This window comes from Pocillopora damicornis, chromosome 11, assembly GCF_964200805.1.
Source record: "Pocillopora damicornis chromosome 11, jaPocDami1.2, whole genome shotgun sequence".
NCBI classification, from domain to species: Eukaryota; Metazoa; Cnidaria; class Anthozoa; order Scleractinia; family Pocilloporidae; genus Pocillopora; species Pocillopora damicornis.
The window spans coordinates 2,946,636-2,966,368 of record NC_142680.1 but is presented as its reverse complement, the minus strand read 5'-3'; the positions used below and the strand labels follow the sequence as shown (position 1 = coordinate 2,966,368).

Genomic DNA, 19,733 nt, shown 5'->3' with positions numbered 1-19,733 from the left:
AAGACAATAGTAAATTGGAAGCGAGGTTCGGTGAGCAACGGTCCAAAACAGGTCACAGTTGTCCAATGGTGATTTTCCAGATTTAGTTTTTCCTTACAGCGTATAAAGGCCTTTTAGTAGCAGTTCCATAGTTACTGGTTTTTAACGTTTTCTTTCAGTAAAGGGACTTGGCTGCTTCAGGGACACAGGCCGACGAGCTATAGCACCACTGGAAGGCAGAAGCCGTCTTCTTAGGGGAAATTATCGTCGAAGGCGATACGCCATTCAGAAATGCGCCCTGGCGGCAGCGAAGCGAGGCTTCAGAGTGTTTGGTGTGCAGCACCAGGGGTGGTGTGCGTCAACGAAATACGCTTACCGAACATATGGCAAATACGGAAGATCTAACAAATGTAGAAATGGAAAGGGAGGACCTTGGGCCAATGATGTTTATGTCCTCAGAGGTGCTTTTGTAAACCATTTTATTTTTGGAATTGAAAGATTTTCTACTTTTAAAAAAGTCCTTGCTTAATCACTTCACTTTGCACTTCTAACTTTGTTCGTGACACGATTTCACCGAGAAACTGTTGACCTCCTATTTTTCAGGCTCTCCTCGTGTACGAACAACCAAAGGCAATATTTGTGTGTTCCCGTTCATCTACCGTGGAAGGCGATACCACCGCTGTACCCGAGTCAACTCAAGGCGGCCCTGGTGTGCACTAACCCCTAATTACGATGTAGATAAACTGTATGGCTGGTGCAGAGGACGAGGTAGGCGAATGATTTATATTAAAAGGTAAAGCTGTAGCACTAAGGGACTAGATTTGTTTTTCATTTTATTGATTTCTTTTCCACACATCTGACTATAATTGAGCTGAAAAATGTCGTTCGTTTCTCCAGGGTCGTCATTGCGTAGAGGGTCAGTCATATTGCGATTTCGTTGAACCCTACTGAAGCCTAATGACTTGAAACTCACCATCATTTCTTCACTTATAGATTGTTAAAAAAAAAAACAAAAAAAACGCAGAACCCATATTAAGTTTATGAGTATTGTATCTGAAGATTTAAGCCTCCCATAAGGTTATGAGTAATCCCTTTGTTTTCCTTTCATCATTGTTTTGTGTTATCATTGATGTTATTATTTTTATTAGCATTATTATTATTATTATCGCTCTTTTGTCGCCTTTAGTGGGTGAGAGAAAGTAAAAAACATTCAGTCTAATTTTGCACGCGTCCTCAAGGCTACGTTGCTCCAACCTGTGTCTATTGTTTTTCTTTTTTTCCTCGCAGGACGGCCTATAATAATTTCTAGAACATTAAGAGGTAAAAATGAATTCATTATTGCCTTTTTCAGCACATACCTTAGTTTTTAACTTTCCAAAGCATGATTGTTTTAATGCTGAATTTGACACTAATACAGTAAAAACCCGCGTTTAAGAACCGAGGTTTTTTCAAGCTAGCCTCCATAGCATCTTATATAACTGGTGTTTACTATAAAATTAGGCTACCTAGGTTCTTAATCATGTTCTTAGTTTTTGTTTAAAAAATAGACAAAACAACTTGTATAGGTGGGTGTGCGAATGATACTGTGCTGTATACCAGCCTCGTAGTGCCTTGCTTTACATGATAAACTTGTACACACAGTCGGATATTTTGCATAGCTATGGATATTTTGACAGTATAATACTTTGGTCTTGTAACACTGCCAGCATTCTGGCTAGTTTTGTTACCTTTTGGTATCGCATGCGATGTACCGCATCAAATTTGAACAAACTCTACATTCTACAAATAAGAACCTGTAATGAGATTTTGGCCTAGAGTGGTTTTCATAAGATGGGTGCTTAACTGGGAAATGTTAGCTTAACAGATCCTTCAAAGTTAGGTTCTTATACGCGGACTTTTACTAAATTACAGCTCAGAGAATTGGCTGCTTCAAAGATACGGGAAGAAGGGCAATACCCATACTGGAAGGTAAAAGCCGGTTTCTCAGAGGCAACTACCAAAGGAGACGCTATGCCATTAAGAAGTGTCTTTTGGAGGCAATCAAGAGAGGTTACAAAGTATTTGGAGTCCAACATGGCGGGCAGTGTTTTTCAGGACCCAGGGCTCAGTATACCTATGCTAAATATGGACGATCAAACCGATGTAGGAATGGAAAAGGAGGGCCGTGGGCCAACGATGTCTACAGGATTTATGGTATGCGAGTGTTCTTTGTGATTGTCCTGTTCAAGGTCCACAATTCAGTTGGTATTGGAAGGTGACTGAAATAACATGGTGAAAGAAAGGGTGTTTTTACCGTGGGAGGACCCACAAAATATCTTGTTAATTATCTATGGTGACCAAGTCTATAAAGACCAGAAGAGCTGTCCTTGATTGCTAAGTTAGTGGCTCACTTTTAATCCTTTTTTTCTAAGAAGTATAAACCTGTTATAACCATCACTCATGCTTCAATGCACATTATTTGACTACTTCTTACTACGTGTTATGCAGACTCGATTTGATTATTCTTTAGGGAGATGCAGAAAGCGTACGACGCAAGGTAACTGCTGCGTGTTCCCGTTCAAGTATCGCGGGCGTTATTACAACAGCTGCGCTAGAAATCGTCGTGGTCAGCGGTGGTGTGCACTTACGCCTGATTATTCCAGGAACAAGCTGTGGGGATACTGCAGAGGAGGAAGCAAACGTAAGTGATAATTTAAGTTGTCTCTTGGAGGGCATAGCAACCACAACAGCCAATCAGAGTATATGTAAATATCCCAAGGAACCAATGAGAACTTAGAATAACAAGATACAGATAGCAATCAGCACGAAGCGCGGGAAAACGCGAGTGCCCTAGCCGGTATTGGTTTTGTTTTAGCTACTGATTGGTTAAGAGAATGGCGCATGCTCTGTAGACCAATAATAGAGCGTGTCGGTTGAAGGAAAGCCAGCGCAATCCAGGATTAGAATCAACACTGAATTGAAAACTGCTCTAAAATGTTTCTGTTTTCCTTTTTTCATTTCATGCTGCTTTCGATTCAATAGGTTACAATACTGACACCAGATTTTCGACCTTAATTAAGTCTTTGTGATTGGAACATCGGTCTTACAACGTTTAAAGCGTTATTTCTCATCCCAATACGTACCTCCCCATACCCCCCAACAACCATCACTAAAAACTTCAAACTTGTGCGTATGAATGTCGGGCTCAAAAGGTCTATATCTTCGTTCAGTGCTACATTTTGACATGTTTCTGTGATCAGATGCCAATTCATCATGATGTTAGATTCTCCTTTCTTTTAATCGGAAATAATCAAAAAAGAAATAAGAGCCCCTCTTAACGTGTGTACTGTATCATCAAGTTATGTTTTTTTTATGTTTATTTTCCAGCTGCTCCAATAAGAATTTCTGGAGTTATAGGTAAGTTTATACAGTGGACATTTCTCTCCAAGTATAGTAAAACCTTGTTTTAATTTCGTAAAAATATTGAAATTCTTATTATAAAGAGTGTAAGCGTTAGGTTTGTGCTAGACGAATTTTCCGTAAACTCTTTTTGTTTCCAAAGGGACAATATTGAAATAGCTTTGAGTTGGAATTTTTGCTAATTTTTCTGTTTGATACATATCTTTAAGACTTTTGAAATATTCAATTTTGTTTGACATACATTTCTCTTCATTTTACATTTCATTTTCAGTCCGATCCATTGGCTGTTTCAAAGATACCGGTCGTCGAGCCATCCCGCAAATGGATGGCCGAGGTATCCTGGTACGGGGTTACTACCGAAAACGAGCGGACGCCATCTTTAAATGCGCCCTAGAGGCCATGAAGCGTTCTTATAGATACTTTGCGGTTCAACATCAGGGATGGTGCGCTACGGGCCCGAGGGCTCACGTGACATACAGGAGGTATGGACGATCCAATCGATGTAGGAATGGAAAGGGAGGACCTTGGGCTAATGATGTTTACTCCATCACGGGTAGGTGATAATTTTAACGTCGAGGTTTTCTCTTTTCTTAAACAGACGTAATTTTTTTTGTTTTCCAGGCGCCAAGAGGCATGCGCGAGGCAAAAGTAAGGATAGCGTGAACAGTTCCCCCCCAGCGCGTGTTTCCCGCCATATGCACTTGATTCTGTTTGAATAAAGTTGAAACAAACGCCAGTTCTGCAGGCTGTTTATCACAAAAATGGGGAGAGTTTTAAATTTTTTACCTCAGACGATTTCAACGTGTCGTTCCCGAATAGAAACTGAAGTCAAAATATTACGGATATATCAGCTGGTGACCCAAGCTGTTTCTAAGCTTCTGACGTTCGCGTTTTTTAAGTAATCCATCCACCTCCTTAATTTTTCTACTTTAATTTAACCTTTTCCTCCTCCCCCCTCCCGGTTGAATTTGTGAACAGTGGAGTATCGGTGAACAGTGGAGTATCGGTAAACGAGCCTTCAAGGTTGCGCGCAAATATTTCCAAAGATTATCGATATCTTTTTCACTGTCAGGGGTATTGTCCTCTCACGGTATAAGTAATATAAAAATGTCTAGAGTTATGAAGCCAATTTTAAATTTTGATTTTAATCGATCCTTAACTTTACACAAATCTAAATTAATTATCTCACCTCGCACATACAGGTTCATGCCGAAGGCGCACAACTTCACGCTACTGCTGTGCATTCCCGTTTATCTACAGAGGACGTCGTTATAACAGTTGTACAAGAAGAAGGCACAATCGACCATGGTGCGCTTTGACACCCAACTATGATCGAGACAAGAAATGGGGCAACTGCGCAAGTATGTTCTTATAACAGAGATCAGCTTTACACCTAACAGGAATAAAGAGAGACTTGGCTGTTGAAGAATAAAATAAAATAGTTCTGCAGTCTTCACCCTCCCTCTTTCTCTAATCGCGTTGGAAGTGACTCTGTATATCGTGATATGGCGCAGTAAATCGACTTGAGTAGCATGAACACAACTACCAAGCATGACACGACGTGACTTTGACGTGACTTGATATGTCGTGACATGACGTAGCTTGATATGTCGTGACATTACATAACAGATTTAAGTCACCATGATGTTACCATTATGGTAAGAAATTTGATTTCAGACAATGATCAGTTCTCAATTTTTTTTTTTTCATCAGGAAGAAGACCCATCAGACCTGTTCGTCCTATTGTTCCTAAAGGTATCTTTTTAATGTTATACCATTAAGTAATGAATTGTTATTGCTCTCAATTCTTCTTGATAAAGTGTGAGAGATTAATATGATACTATGAGAGTATGTAGAATTCGTTAAATTTTCTTTATGTATTTCACGGTCCTAGTAATTGTTCTTAAATTAAATTAGATTTTTCTCGCTTAATGTATAGGTCGAAGAATAAGAATCACAACTGGACTGATAGGTAAGTTTGAATCCGATCAAACTCTCATGTCTCCTTATGGAAGCTAAACAATTCTCTACCGCAAGTAAAGAGAATTTTGTGTATCACCAGACAGTTGTGTCTCTGTCAGTCGAAATTTTCCTATATTTTGATTAAATTGCATTCGTATTGTATATGTTGGCTTTGTAAGAAGTTGTAGAGAATGATTATCCACGATTAAGCACACAGCATTGATTGATTTAGAGACAGAGGAGTAACCCTTGTATCTCTTGTGTCATTATTTCATTTGTTCTTTCCTGTATTACATCAAGCATCCCAATTAGTTATTTTACTTATTCTCCTCCCTTCTTTCTTAATATTCCGGAGCTTCAGAAAACCCCGACGGCAACGGGAACGGGAACGTCACTAAACAAATAGTTTAATGAGCAGAACAATGGCTGTTCACGTGCGTTATAAATCTTTGTAAATTTCTTGCGTCCTCTGCAAAACAACAACGTGAAATGACCAAACTTTGCGTTGCCTGGCGAAGGTGAACGACGAAGGCGAATTTTTAAATTTTTTTACAGTCAATTTAACGCTGTGTTCCATATTCAGTTTCGAGATAGTTTTGACAGTGAGAAACAAACTAAATGACCTTAGAGTATTGCGAGATTCGTTGGTAAATTTTAAATTCATTTTTTTAACAGTCGTTGTCCACGGCGTCGCCGCCGTTGTTTCTCAAACTCCCTAATTTTTATGTTAAGGGGACGTTACCTGTTGATCACTACTTGTTTTTTATAATATAGCATACGGCATCGGCTGTTTCAAAGACGCAGGCCGACGAGCTATAGCGCCATTAGAGGGCAGAAGTCGCCTTCTGAAAGGAAATTACCGCAGAAGACGATACGCTATTCAGAAATGTGCTGCTGCCGCGGCGAGGCGAGGCTACAGAGTGTTTGCGATCCAACATGGCGGATGGTGTGCGTCAACAAAGTACGCCTATCGAACGTATGGAAGATACGGAAGAAGTAAAAGATGTAGGAATGGAAAGGGAGGACCTTGGGCAAATGACGTCTACGTTTTGCGAGGTTAGCTTCATATGAAGAGTACATATGTTAAAATTTTAGCTTTGTAACCGAGATGTATTTTTGTGTATGAAAATTTAACGACGTTTTCGATCTTCGATTAGTTTCTAACCCTTTACAGCCTAACATCAGAATGCAAGTTCTCTATACATTTCTAATGGTACTTACAAGGAGTATTTAATTTGGCTATTTGTCTTACAATCGAGAGTCTTTCGACCTTGTGATAGTGGCCTTTATTATCATGAACCTAATGTTTTATTTAGTAGTGAGGCTGTTGGGAGAAATAAGATGCTTATCACTCTTAAGGGTTAAAAGATTAGATAAAATATTAAAATGTCTTAGGTCAGGATGTTTAAATGAGAGGAAAGCTTCTTCCTCGAAAACAGAAGGAAATTGCCTTAATTATCACGTCAGTATCGGCACATAGCACATTACTCAGGAATTCAGTTCCAACCAGATCAGTCAACTAAGAAATAAATAGACCTTTTTTATTAAATTCCTTCCAAATACTGTAGAAGAACACAAGACTGATTTGACTGATCTGCCAGGAAAAGTTAAAATAATTTAACGGAGTTCTCTTAACGAATGATCCAACCGGCTGGCAAGTCTTTATTAATGGTAAGCAAGTACAATTATCTGACTCTTCTGTTTTTCACTCCCAGGCTCTCCTCGTGTGCGAACAACGCGCAACAACATTTGTGTGTTCCCATTTACTTACCGTGGCAGACGATACTCCAGCTGTACTAGAGTTAACTCCAGACGACCCTGGTGTTCCCTTACTCCTAACTACGATGTGGATAAAATATACGGTTGGTGCAGAGGCGGGAAGGGTGAGTATTGATGATAATTATTACCTGCATTTATTATCATAATTATTATAATTGGTTTGATGGACATCAACACAACGAATAACATGTCATTATTACGGTAATTGTAAATGTGAAGCCAAGAATTGAAAAAATACTTTATATAGATATAGCTATAATTATTGATGAAGCAGGTAGCCAGTATAAATAAAGGAAGAATGAAGCTGAACAGTTATTTTGAAAGGCACCCTACATTGTTCGAAGGAAATCATCGCGAACTGCTTAAAATTTCTTTTTTGCTAAAAGAAAATTGAGCGGAAACTTTTATCAGAAATTTTTCTACTAAAATGATTTATTTTGGTACGAGTTAGGATTTGTGTGCATGACGATTCATTTGATTTCACATAATAAACAGAACGTTAAATTGTTTGACCCGCTATTGAAGATAAGACTAATTCCGAACTTTTTTATTTATCTCAACAGCTCTTCCAATCAGAGTTACACCATCGATAACACGTAAGCACTCGCTAGTAACCATCGCAGAACCTTTGTTGATGAATTACAGAATTTTTAGATTAGATGACAGACAGAGAATATTAGATAAGAGTTGAAAATACATTGGATTAGAATTAATGAGAAAGATCTTGCCATCAATGCCGTGTGCCATGACTTTTTTTTTACTTTTTTTTTTAAAGGGATGGGGGCTTTTCTTTGTTACATTGAAGAACATCCTTTATGTGATATTCTTGGTTATTCTGAACCGTTTAACTCCTAAGATCTGAATCTTAATTCTCCCCTCTTCTTTCACATTTCTTTTGCAAATCAGTTGCAAGAATGTGGTGTTAGATCAAAATAACAACTTCTACCTGATAGGTTTGAATATTCTCATTACCAGTTTGCTGGATAATGCGAGGATAGTATAAGAAGAAGGTACATGTAAAGCATCTTTGAGAGTTAAAGGGTTAAAACCTGTCTTCTTGGCACTGTTTGATATTGTACAGAGGAAGTACTTGTTGGGAATGAAAAGGTTTGAACGGGTTTAGATGAATCAATTTTTACATACAAATTTTTTTTAGTGCAAGGTGTCGGATGTTTCAAGGACACTTCAAGAAGAGCCATCCCAATTTTAGAAGGCAAAAGTCTCCTCTTACGAGGGAGCTACCGTGCTCGGAAATTTGCCATTAAGAAATGTGCTTTGGAGGCAGCAAAGCGTGGCTACAATTACATTGGAGTTCAACATGGCGGGCAGTGTTTTTCAGGACCTCGGGCTAGGTACACTTACGCCAAATATGGACGATCAAATAGGTGTAGGAATGGAAAGGGAGGTGGCTGGGCAAACAATGTCTACAGAGTGTCAGGTATTTTTCAAAATTTTTGCGTTACTCTTATTTTCGAATTATTGGGTAACCAGTCATTATTTGTCACTTGGGGGGGGGGGGGGGGAAGGGGCGGAAGGATTTTCGGGAATCACGTGGTTTTTATGGGGGAACGGAAGGGTGATCATTCGTCGCCAACAGAGTATAAAGGGGTAATATAGAGGGGGGTGGAAGATTTTGGGGGAATTACATAGTTTTCAGGAGGGAACGGAGGGGGATCATTCGTTGCCAACAGAGTACAAAGGGGTGATATATATGGGGGAGGGGGGGTAGAGGGTATTGGGAGAATCACATGGTTTTCAGGGGGTAGCGGAGGAGTGATCATTCGTCGCCAACAGAGTTACAAAGGGGGAATTATGTAAGATTGTTAATTGCCAATGGGGAGGGGGAGGGTGGGTCGTAGAAATATTACACAGTCTTATGGGGGGATCAGTTAATTAACAGGGGAACTTTAAGAAGCGATAAGCATAAGTTTCCACTCATTAAACAAATTCGCTTTCTCTCCTCAGGACGCTGTAGATACAAAACCAATACCGGTTTCTGTTGTGTGCCATTTACGTACCGCAGGCGACGATACCGTGGCTGTGCTCGCGCTAAAAACGGCAGAACCTGGTGCGCAATCACGCCTGATTATAACCGGAACAAACTGTGGGGGTACTGCAGAGGCGGAAAGAAACGTAAGACCACAACTTTTTACTTTAATACATACACATTTAATTTCCTTTTGTCGATTGTTGCGAAGAATATCTCCTACTCTTCTTTGGCCGCATATGATGGAAATTTTAATAAGAAATGTGGAACGTTGTGGTTGATTTTACCAAAGTTATGTGATTTTTTGTTACGAATGTTTTGCAGTACTCATTGTTTAATATACATTTTTGTTTTACAGCTGCACCAATTAGAGTGACAACTAGAGTTATAAGTAAGCATATTTTCGTAATTTCTATTGCCTTGCTGACGTTCATCTAACGTGAAAAATAAAGAACTAAGACAACCAAATCCAAAGCCATCTTACATTCTTTGCGAGGAGTTGCATCACCTGCTAGCTCTTTCCAGGATAGAAGCAGTTAGAATTACCAATGACAGCAATCGTAGTAACAAAAAATGAGCCACTCTGGTTGCAAAAAATAAATAAATAAATAAAATACAAAAAAAGCACGTGAACCGCATCAAGCGCGGGAGATTAAAACGCATGGAAACAGATAACAGACGGTTTTGACTTTACTTCTGATTGGATAAGTATTTTAGAAGATGTGTGTGCACTGAACGTGACAATACTCGAAGTGATTATTGAACTAGTGATGGCAAAGAAGTAATTATCGTTTCATGGAACATGTCACAGTGACAATCCGCTTCGTGAGACGCGACATTTTTTTGCGTAAATCTCTCTCTGTGTTACATAATTAGTTTCAATTTTTGAGATGATGTGAGTGCTTTGTTTTGGTAGCAGTACATAAAAAGTAATTTATCGTAACGATTTGTCACCTGGTGTTTCTTCCTTCCAAACCTTGAATTGCCTTCCACACTTTATTCAGGAAAGCTCTGATTTTGTTCTTCCAGTCAATTCGCTTGGATGCTACAAAGACACAGGCCGTCGCGCTGTTCCCCAGATGGACGGCCGTAACCCATTAGTGACAGGCTACTACAGGAGAAGAGCAGACGCCATAAAGAGATGTGCCCTTGTTGCTTTGAGGTTCGGTTACAGAGTCTTTGCAGTTCAGCATCAGGGATGGTGCGCTACGGGTCCCAGAGCTCATCTCACTTACCGGAAATATGGACCAACTAATCGATGTAGGAATGGTAAAGGAGGTCCCTGGGCTAATGATGTGTATGCCATAAAAGGTAAGTGTACTTGTAGAATTGTCAAAAACGTATCAGGTTCAAACTACAAAAAGCTGCCTCACGTTTCTTTGGCTTATATGTCATTGTATAATCTTACAATAGACCCTGTCTAGATATCAATTCAAAACGAAAAATTTGACAAGCCGCTGAACGCGTTATTCTCTTATATTGACCCTATTTCTGACTAAAACATGCCATTTTGCATTCTGCATCTTTTCCTTTTCATATGCTTATGTTTTTAGTTCGTTTGTTAGTTTGCTTGCTTGTAAGTTGAGCGTCTAAAACCTCCCCCCCCCCCCCACCTTCATGGAGGGGGGGAGGGAGATCTTCTGTCGTGGATGAGTGATGACGCATACCATTGTAGCTTGTACAGCGAATATCTTGTGATAATAAATTTGAAACTCGGTTGTGAAATGCTTTGATACGTGAGTGTACCTCATATTGACTGTCTTTTGTTGTGATCTGAAAGGTACCTGTGCAAGACGCACAACTTCTCGTTATTGCTGCTCATTCCCCTTCATCTACAAAGGACGTCGCTACCACAGATGTACGAGGAGAAACCATAAACGACCATGGTGTGCTACAACACCCAACTATGATCGTGATAAGAAATGGGGCAACTGTGCAGGTTTGTTAACTTGTGTGACTCAATGACAATTTGGTTGGCAATTTGTCGATATTTTGATTTTTTTCCGATAGTGTCCACCTGCCCAGTGTGTGTTAGCTTTCTATTTTTGTCAATCGTTTCACCTCGTTTTTGTTTTCATTCTTTATTAGGACGCCGCCCAGTCAAACCAGTAAAACCTGTTATCCGTCCTCCCAAAGGTAAGAGCAAACTAGGGAGATACAACTGTTCTACTTTCTTACCTTGACAGCCTTTTTTTTCGAGCTGAGAAGGTTTTTTCGTAGCTTACTTTTTGTGATTAAACTTGCCAATTTGTTTTGTATTTTTTGCTCATTTTTCTCAGATTTATTTCAAGTTCATTTTTTCAAATTGTGTGTATCAAATTGTTTTTCATCTTTTTGCAGCTAAGGTCATCCAAGTCACTGTAGGTTTGAAGGGTAAGGAAGTTTATCGCTAACTCGTAATTTAACATCAGTATAAAACTAGTCCCCCCCTTATCTAATGATACAACTAGAAGGGTTTCAACAAAGAGCAATACGCGTTAAGATAATTATCTACAAGTTATGAACCCTCGGTTATCACTCTGCAACCTTCGAAAAAAAGATGTTTGAAGCGTTTAAAGTGAAGTTCACTCATTATTTTATCGTTCGAAAGTGGCTATCAATGTTAACAATGGTACAATTAGTAAGAAATCTTCACTGTGTACCTATTACCACGCTACGGGAATGCTAACTTATGGAAGCGTACCGTAAGAGCCTGGGTAATAGGTGTCAGACATTGAACTGGTCAAAAGACAAATCAAACCGGGCTGTTTCAAGCGAAAGTTGCTAACCATCATGCTCCTGACGCGCACCCCCTACCGCAAAGGAATTTTAAGTTGTTAATTTATTTGTTAATCTTCGGTCAATTATAAATGTCCTGCATGTAATACATTTTCCCCTTGCAGCCTATGGCATCGGTTGCTATAGAGACACAAGCCGACGAGCCATACCAACCTTAGAACGCCGAAGTCGACTACTGAAGGGTTATTACCGGAGAAGAGCAGGCGCTATAAAAAACTGCGCTTTGGCTGCGGCTCGAAGAGGTTATAAAGTTTTTGCTATTCAACATGGAGGGTGGTGTGCGTCTGCAAGATACGCCTATCGAACTTACAGGAAATATGGAAAATCTAATCGATGCAGAAATGGCAAGGGAGGGCCTTGGGCGAATGACGTTTATGTCCTCAGAGGTGAGGAAAAAGCTGTTTGTCTGTCTGATGGAGGCTATTATCATATTTGTCGTTTGTCGCTTTGTATACTTTAAACTCAAGTTGTATTCTTTTTTTTATTGCTAGGTTCATGTCGTGTAAAATCAACAAATGGATACTGCTGCTCGTTCCCGTTCGTGTATCGAGGCAGACGATACACTGGATGTACAAGAACGAACTCCAGGCGACCTTGGTGCTCCCTCACTGGAAACTACGACAAGGATAAGCAATATGGATGGTGTCCCACCCGAGGAGGTGAGACTGGAAACGAGGAAGAAAGTTAATTTTATACATTTTCCATGAGTGGTTGTCTTTTGTATATATATTTTTTCACCTTTGTGTGTAAAGTTTGCCAAAGTAAGCTGAAAGAGTAAACTGAACTAATTTTACATGCCATGTCCCGTGATTGATTGGATGTTTCTTTAATTTTTCGCCAGCACGTCCTGTCAAGATAACATCGTCGATATCAAGTGAGTATGGCGGCTGAAATAATTAAAGAAAAAAAGACCCACGAAAAAATATTAAATTAGTCGACTTAAATTCGTAAAGAGAAATTCCGTGGACGTTTTGTATTGTTTCATTTTTCCCCTTTTGTATACCATGCTAACCTTTTTTTTTCCTACCTTGATGCAAATGATACTTCTAGGCCTAAAGAGTATCATTCATTTGTCTAAATTTTCTAAACGCGGAGACATTTGAAGATTCAGACATGGAGTTTTAGTTTCGCCTTCCATCGGGCAGAACGCCTTTACTGTAATAGATCTGTAGTATTAGCGGTGATGAATGCACCGGTTGGTTTTATTGGGCAAAATAAAATTTTTCGCCTTCTCTTCAACGGAGAATATCGATCAAGTTCATTAACTGGTCGGGTGGAGTTAAAAAACAAAGGCATTACAAGTTATTGTTTATGCTATTGTTTCGTTGTACAGAGTCGTTTAAAAATTCAGTCTTTAAGTTTTGGTTTCGCCCTTTTATGTACGTGTAAGCCTGTAAGCCTGTAAGCCCTTGCCTCGTTATGGAGTACAAGTAAAGCATCATGAGTTGGCGTCCATTTAGGAGTGATTTAGTTTGGTCTACCGTTGTCAATAGATCAACTTCTTTTTCCTGTTACTTCTCAGTCCAAAGAATAGGCTGCTTCAAAGATTCCCCTCGCAGAGCCATTCCAATACTAGAAGGCAAAAGTAAACTTCTACAAGGGAACTACAAACGAAGGAAGATCGCCATTCGTAAATGCGCCATGGTCGCCGTAAATCGCGGTTACAACACTTTCTCTGTGCAAGACGGTGGTCAGTGTTTCTCAGGACCGCGGGCTCAGTACACTTTTGCCAAGTATGGGCGATCGAACAGATGTAGGGGTGGAAAAGGAGGACCTTGGGCCAATGATGTCTACAGGCTGACAGGTGCTGAGCCCACTTTGTTCATTTATTGTTCGTTTTTGTCTGTTCTTCCGTTAAAACAGGGTTCGTATGGATCCAGGAAAACCTGGAAAGTCCTGGAATTTTATTTTGCAATTTTCCAGGATTGGGAAGTCCTGAAAAAAGACTACTGGTCCTGGAAAGATTTCAAAATTTACGTCATAAGAAATGTATTAGACCGTAAAGAGAATTGATTTTAGCGATGAAAGAGTTTAAAGTGAAATTTGAAATCCTGGAAAAATTCTGCTAAAGTCCTTGAAATTTGTTTCAGAAAAAGGGTATGAACCCCAAATAACCTCAACCAAATGTAGTGTTGCTTCTCTAGTTAGGATTACAAGAGAAGCTGCTCACTACACAACTTTATTTTCCATTTAATTTTTTTCCAAAAAACACAACCTAACACAAAGCGCTTTTGAGTGCCATCAACTCAAATCCAAAGTAATCACTGAGGCTAATTAGAACTTAGGTACACAACACAAGAAGCCAATGCGAGTTCAACTCTCCGTCTGATTGGTTCAGTGAGTGATACGAATTCTCAGGAACACTCAGTTAGCGCAGTTAATCAAATTTAATGCAGTTGTGGTTTACTGTCGATGCCAAACTTTCAAGGATAAGATGCGCCAACCAAAGGAAATATTACTTAAAGTTGAGTCCGATAAGCGTCAACAACATACCATAATCACATAGATAATGATCTTGAGATAAGCTACTCAATGTTGTATTAAGGAAAAAGTCATGTTTTCCTGTGTGGTGGTTAAGCAAACTACGAATGAGGTAGCTGTGATATATAAGGAAAAATCAAATTGTTTTACTACGAATGAGGTAGCTGTGATATATAAGGAAAAATCAAATGATTTTATCTTGTGGGTTTAGTGCAGTGTATTCGACGCAAAATAACCCCATATCTGTAATTTGTTAACATAGCTTATCTTCTTCCTGAGTTTAGGTAGATGTCAACGTCGCACCACGTCAGGAAAATGCTGTGTACTTCCTTTCGTTTATCGTGGACGCCGCTACAACAATTGCGCCAGGTCAAAACGCGGAAGGCCTTGGTGTCCAACGGCATCTAGTGTATACAAACGAAACCAACCATGGGGCTACTGCCGCGGTGGAAAACGTAAGTATCAGTTGTCTACCGAAGTAGCCTACCTCTCTTCCTCTTTCCCTCTTTCTCTTTATCCCGTTTTCTTTTTTTTCCATTTTTTTCCCTTTCGCTTTTTTAAGGTGCGTCTTCTTACGTTTGTTTTCTGTCGAATAACGGTCCACTTCTCTTTCTCAGGTCAGCCAATACGAGTGACTGTAGGGGTGCGAGGTACGGTTTCCACTTAATTTTACTTCAAGAATGATGAATTTTAAAATGGAACGACACTTTGAAATGCATTTAATGTCAGATGCCTTTACGTGGAAAAAAAAAGCTCGAGTCTCGCTTCCAACATGTGGCTTCGTAGCTCAGTGGGCAGTAGCGTCTAAATAGTTTCTGAAAGCCTCGGTCATATGTAAGGATCATTTCATTATATGCACCATAAGATATTCATCGTAGAACAATAGGCAGAAGCTTCACTCATTGACGTAACAAATTTTCATTAAATGAACAGAGTTCTCTCTCGAGGATTGCTATGGTATCAAGAGTTTTTTAAAATCCAGTTTGCTTGATGATAATATGCTGATTTATACCTTATTTTAACAGTCAAGCCAATCGGATGCTTCAAAGACACTGGTCGCCGTGCTATCCCAGGAGTGGACGGTCGTTACCCAATAGTGAAAGGATATTATCGAAAGAGAAAGGAAGCCATTAAGCGTTGCGCCCTCGTTGCTCTGAGGTTTGGTTACAGAGCTTTTGCTGTTCAACATCAGGGATGGTGTGCTACAGGTCCAAGAGCTCATGTGACTTACGGAAAGTATGGACGATCCAATCGGTGTAGGAATGGCAAGGGAGGACCGTGGGCTAATGATGTGTACAGAGTATACGGTGAGTCGTGGGTTATCACATCTTCTCTTTGTGTGCATATACTTGAACATAGTTCGTAAGGGAGACAAGTAAGGAAAGCCGATACAACTTAACGGTACAAATAACGTAACTGCAGTTTAGATCGTAAACATCCTGCCTGTGCGTTGTCTTTCTCCACTGTGGACATATGTTCACCCTTTGACCCCCTAGAGTGACTAGCATCTAATTTCTCCTTACAATATCAACTCTGAATCAAAAATTAAGGTTACGAGAATAAAGGAAATGATCAGTAACTTAAATAGCTGTTGATTGTTAAACAAATTCTCCTTGTCAGCATCTTAGAAAATGTATGGAGAACAGTATGGAGAAAGTGCATGTTGATGTTAGGGTGTTAAGACAGTGCCACGATGGAGGATATTTTTTGGTTAAATTGACACAGATTGTTTTCTCATCAGGTTCATGCCGAAGAAGAACTACTTCACGCTACTGCTGTGCTTTCCCGTTTATCTACAAAGGACGTCGTTATAACAGTTGTACAAGAAGAAACCACAATCGACCATGGTGTGCTACGACACCCAATTATGATCGAGACAGACAGTGGGGCAATTGCGGTGGTAAGAGATTAGGGGATAATCGTGAGATTTTGAAATTTTTATTCTTCTGCTAAACCAGTGTATTAAACCTGATGATTTGTCTTCTTGCAGGTCGCCGTAAACCTGTTAAACCTGTCAAACCTATTGTCTGTCCTCCTAGAGGTCAGTTGTATAGTTTCATTGCAATAACGCTTTCACAGTATTCTTTCGTGATCTTTAAGGTGTTAATTTCTTGTGTCTTCTCACCATCCGAGAATATGCGTGGGACTCTCCCACGGTTGTACACCATTACCTCGTTAGAAGAGGGATGAGATCTGTTCTAACACTCTCTCTTGGAAGTGGTTCGCTTGAGAAAGAACTCCATTTTCATGCGCTCCTCCAGCAGTGAAACTGGTTCGCTGACTTTGGTGAATCTTCGTGAATAAATTTCATGTCGCCTCTTTAAGTCCATAATTTGAGTAGAAACTGTCAGCATGGAAAAAATGGTTGTTTAGGAGTACCAGTTTCTTGGGAGAGGTGGTTACCTACGTCTTTTTGCTTTTATTCTGTCTGTTATAACTTAGGTGGATAATTTTATATGTTACACTTTTGTTCAATAAATCTTTTATATTGTTGTTTCCTTTTGCAGCCCGAGTAATTAAACTTACACCAGGAATCACTGGTAAGATTTTTTCCCAAGTAATCTTTCTTTATTAGATTTTTATCAGGTGTAACCCAAACCGCGCTTTATACAAGCGGTGGGCCTCAGTGATTCTCTATAAGAGGGTTAATTTTATTAAATAAATATCCCTCCACTATAACGTTTCAGCCTCTTGACACTGTTCACAAAAAAAATTATTTTATGTAAAAGGTTCGGCTAAATTGAAGATGGCTTAGAACGCAGTTTTGTTGATGATCGCCCAATCTTTGTTTAAAAAACTGGCCCAGTGTGTTCGAATTTAGTAGTCTAGACAAGAGTACCTTAAATAGAGCTTTTATAGACAATATTAGCCAATCGTGTTTCGAAAGATGACCAAAATTAAATCGGTTTTTAGTACTCTTTTTTCATTATTAAAAGTATGAGCACTTGGCAAAAGGTTATTGTATTATCAATTTTTTTAATTCCGAGCCTCCCTAATATGTTGCGTTGTTTCAATATCAACTAAATGGAATTTTGATTCTTCTAGTCTCATTTTTTGTCTCGGCTCTTTGTGGTTATATTCGACCGTGCACAGCAAAAGATAACAATTTTACGATTTTAAATTTAGCATACAGCATCGGTTGCTACAAAGACACCCGCCGACGAGCCATACGCCCCTTGGAAGGTCGAAGCCGCTTCCTTAAAGGAAATTACCGCAGAAGACGAGATGCTATTCGCAAATGTTTCCAGGCAGCTTATAGACGAGGCTACAAAGTGTTCGCCTTACAGCATCAAGGATGGTGCGCATCTTCAAGGATGGCTCACATAACATACCGTAAATACGGAAAATCTAACAGATGCAGGAATGGAAAGGGAGGACCCTGGGCCAATGATGTTTACGTTGTGAGGGGTAAGTAATTGAAACCTTTCCTTATGTCAGTGAAGGTGGGAAAAAAATGTTTTTTCGAGCAAGTGATTGCTTGTCAAGTATGCGCAAGGATGGGGTAACCAAGTGTTATACTAACGCTCTTTGCCATATCTTGTATCGGCCGGTGGGACCGTCTTGTTGGGGGCAATTCCCAGAACTGACCGAACTAGTTCTGTCGGGACTAAGTCTCTGCTTTGAGTGAGGCTGGATATTTTTCACACTCGTGCTCAGACCAGAAAAGGGCGGGTCATGAAATGTGCGCTTTGCCAAATGCAGAAATCACGAAGTATGCAGGATTTGAGAGTGCATAACATTGCATTCGATAGTGCGAAATAACTACAATTCTTCTAAAATTGAACGCCCAGGAGAGCTGAATAGCTGAACGCCGTAAGTCGGAGGTCTATACTTTGCAATGGTAAATAAGCATTATTATACTGTTAACACTGTCATTTAATTGCTTCGCTTTCTTCCAGGTTCCTGTCGCACAAGAACAGCCCGCAAAAACTGCTGTGTATTCCCGTTCGTGTACAAAGGTAGACGATATTCACGCTGCACCAGGGTCAATGCTGCTCGCCCATGGTGTGCAACTACTTCAAGTTATGATGCTGATAAAATGTGGGGCTATTGTGAAGGACACGGAGGTGAGTAAAAATTTTCGATGAGTTTATGATAGAACTGATGTAGGATTTCTTTGAGAGCGAAGAGGGGATCTGAATCAGAATAGATAATGATACTAAAAAGCGTCACCTTAGAGAATGGAAGGGAATTGCGGAATAAATTATGTTAAACAGCCCCCATTATTAAAGAAGGTAAGTTTCTAAAGACGCTGTGGTACTGCGTCGGTGGGAGAGTATAAAACAGTAATTTGGTATTATCGACTGAGTTGATAAGGTAAATTGGTCACCGTAAAGAGTTTCAAAGCTGATTTTTCGAGTGTTAGCCCTTCGTCAACTTTGAAACTCTCCACGGTAGCCAATTTACGACTCAAATTACCTTGTTTGGCATCATTATTACCTTGGGCCCAGTTATATAAAGGGCGGATAACGCTATTCAACAGATAAATTGCTATCCGGCGGATAAGTGATAACAAAACGTTCAGCGTTATCCACCAGATAGAGTTTTATTCAGTGGATAGTGTTATCCAACCTTCGAACAACCGGAGCCTGGATTTAGTTCTTGATTGCATTGTTTCTTATCATAGTGAGGTTCGCTTGCTTGTTTTCCGTATCTATCCTACATCTGAATTTGTTATTAACTTGGTTTTATTTCTTTCCAGTCTCTTTCATCAGAGTAACACCTTCAATTAATAGTAAGTATTTAAATTCCCGTCAGGAATTCATATTATCCAGGATTTCTATAAGTTTGCAAACAATTTAGTGGTAACTACTAACAGTTAGTGTGCAAGACATAGGTCATATTAGAACGTATACTACAGCCTAGATATCCAAGCTCAGCTAAAAGCATCGGTCTACGAAATCCGAGTGTTTCGGGTTTGATTCCTCGCGCGGGAATTACGTTTTTGTTTTTGTTGTTAACGCTCGTGACAAATTAATCTCTCTTCATTTGACCGCCGAGCCGTCTCAAAAATATACCATCCTCCTTCGTTAACCAGTTTTGAATCATGTTCCCTTGGATTTTTCTTTCAGTCCGAAGAGTCGGCTGCTTCAGGGACACATCGCGCCGAGCAATTCCTCAAATGGATGGCCGAAGTGTGCTGTTAAGAGGCAACTACCAACGCCGTCCATTAGCCATTCGCAAATGCGCGCTTGTTGCTGCAGCACGTGGATACAAATGGTTCGGAATCCAGCATGGCGGCTGGTGTGCAACAGGACCGCATGCTGGGAGGACGTATGCTAAGTATGGCCGATCAAACAGATGTAGAAATGGCAAAGGTGGACCTTGGGCTAATGATGTCTATAGAATAGCAGGTGGGTGATGCACT

The 19,733-nt window shown here is 39.9% G+C and overlaps 1 protein-coding gene across 1 annotated transcript in view; it reads left to right on the top strand.

The window, feature by feature from the left end:
• The window catches only part of LOC113676379 (uncharacterized), a 63,193-nt gene that overhangs the window by 23,786 nt on the left and 19,674 nt on the right, over nucleotides 1-19,733 (top strand). The window contains exons 44-77 of the mRNA XM_089187626.1: nucleotides 159-440; nucleotides 583-747; nucleotides 1,267-1,299; nucleotides 1,891-2,172; nucleotides 2,489-2,659; nucleotides 3,346-3,375; nucleotides 3,650-3,931; nucleotides 4,581-4,739; nucleotides 5,092-5,133; nucleotides 5,318-5,350; nucleotides 6,115-6,396; nucleotides 7,056-7,223; nucleotides 7,683-7,715; nucleotides 8,276-8,557; nucleotides 9,085-9,252; nucleotides 9,465-9,497; nucleotides 10,136-10,417; nucleotides 10,887-11,045; nucleotides 11,195-11,242; nucleotides 11,447-11,479; nucleotides 11,989-12,270; nucleotides 12,376-12,543; nucleotides 12,726-12,758; nucleotides 13,407-13,688; nucleotides 14,650-14,820; nucleotides 14,983-15,015; nucleotides 15,391-15,672; nucleotides 16,107-16,265; nucleotides 16,356-16,406; nucleotides 16,873-16,905; nucleotides 17,492-17,773; nucleotides 18,265-18,432; nucleotides 19,068-19,100; nucleotides 19,438-19,719. Of these exons, the coding sequence (XP_089043752.1) occupies nucleotides 159-440; nucleotides 583-747; nucleotides 1,267-1,299; nucleotides 1,891-2,172; nucleotides 2,489-2,659; nucleotides 3,346-3,375; nucleotides 3,650-3,931; nucleotides 4,581-4,739; nucleotides 5,092-5,133; nucleotides 5,318-5,350; nucleotides 6,115-6,396; nucleotides 7,056-7,223; nucleotides 7,683-7,715; nucleotides 8,276-8,557; nucleotides 9,085-9,252; nucleotides 9,465-9,497; nucleotides 10,136-10,417; nucleotides 10,887-11,045; nucleotides 11,195-11,242; nucleotides 11,447-11,479; nucleotides 11,989-12,270; nucleotides 12,376-12,543; nucleotides 12,726-12,758; nucleotides 13,407-13,688; nucleotides 14,650-14,820; nucleotides 14,983-15,015; nucleotides 15,391-15,672; nucleotides 16,107-16,265; nucleotides 16,356-16,406; nucleotides 16,873-16,905; nucleotides 17,492-17,773; nucleotides 18,265-18,432; nucleotides 19,068-19,100; nucleotides 19,438-19,719 (5,226 nt within the window). The remainder of the gene's footprint in view (nucleotides 1-158; nucleotides 441-582; nucleotides 748-1,266; nucleotides 1,300-1,890; nucleotides 2,173-2,488; nucleotides 2,660-3,345; nucleotides 3,376-3,649; nucleotides 3,932-4,580; nucleotides 4,740-5,091; nucleotides 5,134-5,317; nucleotides 5,351-6,114; nucleotides 6,397-7,055; nucleotides 7,224-7,682; nucleotides 7,716-8,275; nucleotides 8,558-9,084; nucleotides 9,253-9,464; nucleotides 9,498-10,135; nucleotides 10,418-10,886; nucleotides 11,046-11,194; nucleotides 11,243-11,446; nucleotides 11,480-11,988; nucleotides 12,271-12,375; nucleotides 12,544-12,725; nucleotides 12,759-13,406; nucleotides 13,689-14,649; nucleotides 14,821-14,982; nucleotides 15,016-15,390; nucleotides 15,673-16,106; nucleotides 16,266-16,355; nucleotides 16,407-16,872; nucleotides 16,906-17,491; nucleotides 17,774-18,264; nucleotides 18,433-19,067; nucleotides 19,101-19,437; nucleotides 19,720-19,733) is intronic.